General features: G+C 36.4%; 1 protein-coding gene across 1 annotated transcript; it reads right to left on the reverse strand.

The window, feature by feature from the left end:
- Positions 1 to 1,701: 1,701 nt before the first annotated feature.
- Positions 1,702 to 3,310, reverse strand: LOC110452714. Its single transcript, XM_021501363.1, has one exon. The coding sequence runs from the start codon at positions 3,307 to 3,309 to the stop codon at positions 1,702 to 1,704; it is 1,608 nt and encodes a 535-aa protein (XP_021357038.1). The 5' UTR covers position 3,310.
- Positions 3,311 to 6,601: the final 3,291 nt, after the last annotated feature.

A 6,601-nucleotide genomic window follows, 5' to 3' on the forward strand; every position in this document is an offset into this window, starting at 1 on the left:
GCAAAAAAACCCACCTCAATTAAACAAATTATTCAACAGTGGAGAAATTGTTGGACTAACAGATTCAGGTTTCTCATTTGGATATATAACAAAAAAAATGATAAAATGTCATTCCCCCGATAGTGGTATATATAGATGGGATAGAAGTCTATAACTAAACTTCACCTTATTTTTTACCCTGCACAATCTTTTTTTGTTGATTTACAGAAGAAAATTATTGTTGAAAACAGAATAGTTTTTTCTTCTACTTTCATAAAAACAAAAAACCCCGATTATAACAAGAAAGGAATTTTAAAAAACCTCCGGTATACACAAAATACAAGATGAAAAATCAAGCATATTTGCAGATTCCTAAAATAGTTCAAACAAACAAATACACAGCAGTAATACAATGAAAGATTTTATCTAGTGCTATATCTATATATGTCTGTTTAAAGGTTATAACAATGTAAATACAAATCAAAATGTATCAGTCATTCTTGTTACATTTCAATACTACAAGGTATAAAACAACTTAAACCAAACCTGTATTACCTTACATTTACCGGTTGATTACATTTTGTAAACATCTGTGTAACACACTTTAATTAATAGTTGTTAAATATTATTATTATTTTTTCATATTATTCCCGACAAGGGATTGGCCAGGAGTGTATCACGTGTCCACCGATAAAAACCGATATTGACTTAGAGCGCGTGATTTTTGTTGAAGGACTGTTTTTTTTGTCAGATTGCTTACATTACTGTTTTGTATAATAATAAAACAATTGTAGCCTTTAACTTTGGTCGATATCTGGATTTATTGACCAGAGAAAAGATGTATTGACATCGGACTGCGTCCTCGGTTAATATATCTTTTCTCTGGCTGATGCATCCAGGTATCGACCTCAGCCGAAGGCTATAATTGAATAATAGTTTTTTTTATCATATGAATACCGTGTTATACAGTGTCATAAAGCCATCACATAAATTATGTTTATAAATGTAACGTGTGTAATATCACTCGGGAATTAACGTCACAATCGAATATTTGCATTTATTACTTTTTTGCCAATGAAATATCGCGTTCTATCAACTTGATAAAACTGATATCTGTCACACTGTGACAAATATCAAAAGTGATATTTTCACAGTGTGAAAATATCACTTTTTGATATTGACCAATCATAACGGTATCTTCTATTCGCTGCATTCAAAGGCAACGATTTTTTATTCAGATTCAAATGAAGCGACAGTAAAATAAGTGGTTGTTATGGTAAATGTTTCGTAAACACACTTAAGTATTTACATAAATACACAATTAATAACATTTGTATAAGCAATAATACCAGAAAATAGAAAAAAAAAAAGGAATTGCGTTGAGTATTCCATTCACAATGATGCGCAGCCTTGTTGTCAAGTGTAACGTTATTAGGATATGGCGCTAATTATTACGCTCCTGATTCCCGCCCTTTTATAAGGCATTACATTTTTTCATGTTTTATGCTTTAAAAATGTAATAAATAGAAAATTTCATGGTGTCTTCAGTAATTTAAACATTTTTTGAATGTGAATACAAGGATTGACCTTCATTTTGACGGCGTATACGGTAGTATGAACGCAGTTGGCAACGAACATATTCTATGGTGCACATTAAGAAGGTAAATCCTTAAATAGGAACAATCAATGTGACGTCACGTCACTGTGAAGCAGACGCAATTTTCATCCGATCCACACGTTCCCACAAGTGTCCACATCCATCGCTGCAGGTTTCACCACTCCGTGTCTCCGGTCCAGGAGACACACAGCTTGTTTGCCGTCTCTCGGTAGGACGTACACCTGATTGTTACGGATGTCTGGTACAAAAACTCGATCAAACTTGTCACATGACATCTTAAGGAGGTACATACTACCGACCTTTAGACCGTTGTCGAGTTCACCTGTCCATGTCTGTATGACGGTACCTGACTCGTCAGTTATCTTTATCTTCCTCTCAGTAAAACGTTCTCCAACGTTTTGAACTACACACAGACGTCCAGATGACAAGCAGACAACGTACCTTATTGTTTCTGATCCAATCGTGACCTTCCTCACAATCGTACCTGACTGATTCAGTACCACTATGTCTGGTGTGTTTGTACTAACAAACACCTCGTCCCTCTCGTTGATACTGACGTCATATGCTTCATGTGGTTTAATGTCAGCAAATGTTGTCACTTGTTTGTTGTGTAGTGATAGTTTATATACAAATGTACTACCTGAATTACTGGTAATAAGTATGTCTGTGGTCCCGACCATGATGATTCTGAGTGGACAGAAGTCCAGTTTTACTGTCTCTATGATCACACCCTCCCTGTTGACCAGTAACAGATTCTTGAATTGATGTATTGATAACCACGCGAGACTGTCGTCGACTGGACATATACCGTATATTGTATTTTGTGAAGTAACCGTAAACTTAGAGAGAAGTTTAACGTGTTTACTGTCGATGTCCGTCTTCTCGTACTGGTTCTCGTGGTGTAATTCACCTAACATTTTCGTCAACACGATGCTGTCGATACTTCCGGTAACAAAGCTTGGTTGTTTTGTTGAGACATATCTCACATTAACGTCATACAGGGGCAGAGTTATCCTCAATGACCTTTCTGTTTCAAACAAGGATACGCTTGATGTATTCGTCATTACCGCTTGTTCAAGCAGACGCGTTAGTTCTTCGACTTTTTTCTTTGATCGTTGACAATCTTTCTTGTGCATGGTTGATTCTTCTTTTTCTAAAGATGATAATTCAGCGAGTATTGCATCAGCGACAGAATCTACTACTGTCTTTAACTTCGTCCTTTGAGAGTTCACCTCGTTCCTCATTGTATCAATGTTGTCGTTAAACCATTCGTTAACACGATGTCGCTCTGATGTCTCGTTCTTGAAATGTTCTATTTTAACAGAAATTGCTGTCATATGTTCTTTGAGATGTTGCTTTTTAATAGAAAATTCGTCTTCAAAATGTTTCCAGTTGTGGTGTTTATGAGGTTTAGATAAACACATCGAACAAATCAACAGGTTGCAGTCTGAACAATAGAGATCACACAGTTTACCGGGGTGTAGTTTACATACCTCTGGTACAGGCTTGCCACAGTGACGGTTAGCCTCCCCGATCGACACGACATCGTCGTTTTTAGTTTTCATTCCGCGTTTATGGAATTCCTTACACCGGTCACATAAATTCTCCTGACACTCGTTGCAATACCATCGTACCCCATATTCACTGTCACACAAAGCACACGTGTAGGTAACGGGCTCCTGGGCACGCCGTACGGACCTGTTTCTTGCCATGGTGTTGGTACTCTTGTTAGTTTGAAGGTACTGTGAACTGCTACCCTTTTGTTGTTTTGTCGGTACAAATTTACAATCAAAATCGTTACGGCGTCAACAAGCCGTGTTCAAAAAGAACACGCCCACAAACCGAACGGTTTTTTCAGCGTGTCACTCACTGCATCTGGCTCGTCGATTGGTCGATAGAACGTTGAGGTCGGTGGCGTCCTTGATTTCAGAAGCAGTGTACAACATTGGATCTTTTTCGGAGACTTGTTGTTTGCGCGCATTGTCAACTTAAGATTATGCATACACGTATATGGAAATGTAAAATTTACATTGCATGTACATGTTTCAAACAATGTGTCATGACTTGTTTCGTTTGATGTGTACTTATCCACATTTTCATGAACTGTAATGGTTTTTCTGATTACAAGAGGGCAAACTGAAGAATATTACACATGCTTGAAAGCAGTCCATACCGGCCGCTGCACTGAAAAGGAGGCACGGTAGTCTAGTAAGTACTAGTGGTAGGACGCCTGGCTCGTGACCGAAGGGTGCGGGTTCGTGTCACGTCATGGCACTGTGTTGTATCTTTGAACAAGATACTTTACTCCGCTTTTTCCAGTCTTCTCCGCTGTAAATGAGTACGTGATTAGGCAGTGCTAGAATTGATGAATGTTAGCTGTGAGCGCCGAAATGGCAGCACCGGCTGTATGATCCCCAGGGAGTTGAGAAACATAGTGGCTGGTTACAAAGGCCCTATAACCACGGAAAATAATTGTGACTAGAGACCGTGGTTAAATTGCTCACAAAACCCCGACATAATCATGGGTGGATGAGAGCGTCCGCCCCTTTCTTTTTGCCATCGAAAATTTGATATAAATATTTTTAAAACTTATACTAATCGCTTTTGTTGTCCCGGAGTTTAGTGCGCGAGGGTCTCAATGTGGAAGGAAACCGGAGTACCGGGAGAAAAACCCATATGGTCGGGCAGGTAACCCCCTACCTTTTCACGTCCGATCGGGGAATCGAACCCCGGCCGCCTTGGTGAAAGGCAAGCGCGCTATCCACTGCGCCACCCAGCAACCCTTGAGCGTACCCCCCGGAATTTTGAAGATGAAATCCACCTGGATATTTAATGTAGAGATATGGAAACGTTCAAAAACGTTCGTGATGTCAACAACTGTAACACAACGTACACACCGGAACCGGAAAATCTTGTTAACGCTCAATATTCATAGATACCGCGGTACACAGAGCTCTCTGAACAGGAGAAAGATAAACGGAACGTCGTATCACAGATGTTTACATACCATATAAGGATCTTGCACGACTGTAAGGTCACGTGATCTCCTAGGAAACGTGATTCTTTCTACGTAAACATGAAATGTCTAACATTGATCATACCTAGGTATGTCAAAATATTGAAGTTAAAGAAATCAATTAAATGTTTAACAACATAAACAAACTTCTCATAACAGACAATAACAGTCCCACGACATCAAAGCAACTAAAGTAATTAGAACTCGAAATTTAAGTGTTCCGTCAATGAAAATGATACCATTTTATCGACAAAATTGATACTCAGAGAAATATTCATTGTATGATTTTTACATGGATGTCCAGCTACAATATTGTATGACAATAAAAAGTATATAATTACGTGATAAACTAGTAACAGCTGCTGGCGTTTAAATGTGATTTACTTAAAACTTTGTTGAAATGTGTTCGATTTTTATACGTCTGTCTGTTTGTTGTTTATATTGTTGATATATTTTGTCGTTTGTTTTTGTTCTTTTAAAAAAGGAGGGATGGGCTGTCGCGACAAGATCCGCATGGACAGGTGAGTTATCTACAGTCTTTCTCCATTTTTATTTCAAAAACCTTAACCTAATAAAGTTTTCAAAAACTGACTGATTAAAAATGATTAACACAAATGAAATTGCATCAAATATATTTGATATTGCTGTTATACAAAACTTTTCATGAAATTAAACTTGAGTAGTTGTGGATTATACTAATTAAAGATGGGAAATATAAAATTTCAGTTTTTATATTGAAGATATTTAGATAAAAAAATGTTAATAAGATAATTTAATCGCTCAATAATACTAAATAATGTATTGAAATTTGAACAGTAAGAATCAAGAATATTCTTTGAAAATTCAAATAGATGTGCTGTGTATAGAAATTTGAATAATGTCCTAGGGTTCAGAGAATTAAGGTTTATAATGATTAGTGTTATGTAAAGGTTAATAATTATTTTATAATGTATTAGAACTACCAATATAAAAGATTTGACTCAAGTGAAAGAACTGGTCACATCTGTTACAAACTTTTAATTTTGTTTCATGGATTATACTTTGCCAGGTATTGTAACTTATATATTTGTTTTCCAGGAATGACTCGCAGAAATATGCAAATATGAACAAGACCATATCAAGAAAAGCGATTGAGAAACAGCAACCAAACAAGAAGAAAAACATCAAACTTAGGCATTCTTCTAATTAGTCTGCCCATCTGTAAAATTAGACATCAGCTACAGTACATTTATTTGGACTGCCTGAACATGGAACAATTTATGTACAATAAATGAATCGGTGCGATAGTTCTTGCATTGTATGAAACTTTTCATATCAGTTGTCAGATATTGTGAAGTTTTGTCATTAAATAACACAGAAACTTGCATACATGGGTTCCAGCCACAATCATTGGTTATTTCCTTATCTAACAAGTATGATTAGTGAAGTGTGCTTTGTATGTGTGTTCATCAAAAAGTGCTTTGTAAATAATATTGAATATGTTAAGAAATGAGTATAGAGTTATATAATGGACACTTCAAGCTATTTGTTATTTTATATGTAAAACTATATAAGTTTAATCCTCCCAGGGTACACTACGGCAGTATCTCCTTTAAAGAGGTAGCAAGGCTCCCTGGCAGAATGTTCACTTCTTGGTTGAAACGTCAGCAGTTTGAATTATGCCAGATAATGTTTTACTCCTATTTGTCTAGTCAACCCAGCTGTACTAATGGGTACTGTGTTGATGTAACTGTTGACATTACAGTTATATAAGTAGGAAGTGTCTGTTTGACCAGAGAGGAAGTATACACATCATTTAGAAGTGTACTTCAGACAATAAAAGATTATCATTAAGATGCTGATTTTGTCATAATGTTGCTATAAAGATCGAGACAAATCAGAATTTTCATTTGTGTGAAACTGATTAAGAATGAAGTTGTTTGTTTGATACAGTGGTACACTAGTACATTGTCACCTAAAAGTTATAATAATACGTGTTTAGATTTAAC

This window comes from Mizuhopecten yessoensis, unplaced genomic scaffold, assembly GCF_002113885.1.
Source record: "Mizuhopecten yessoensis strain PY_sf001 unplaced genomic scaffold, ASM211388v2 scaffold6833, whole genome shotgun sequence".
Lineage (NCBI taxonomy): Eukaryota > Metazoa > Mollusca > Bivalvia > Pectinida > Pectinidae > Mizuhopecten > Mizuhopecten yessoensis.

Bases quoted from the DNA above. Each gene is read 5' to 3' on its own strand.
- LOC110452714 (XM_021501363.1), bottom strand. From the start codon at position 3,309: ATGGCAAGAAACAGGTCCGTACGGCGTGCCCAGGAGCCCGTTACCTAC.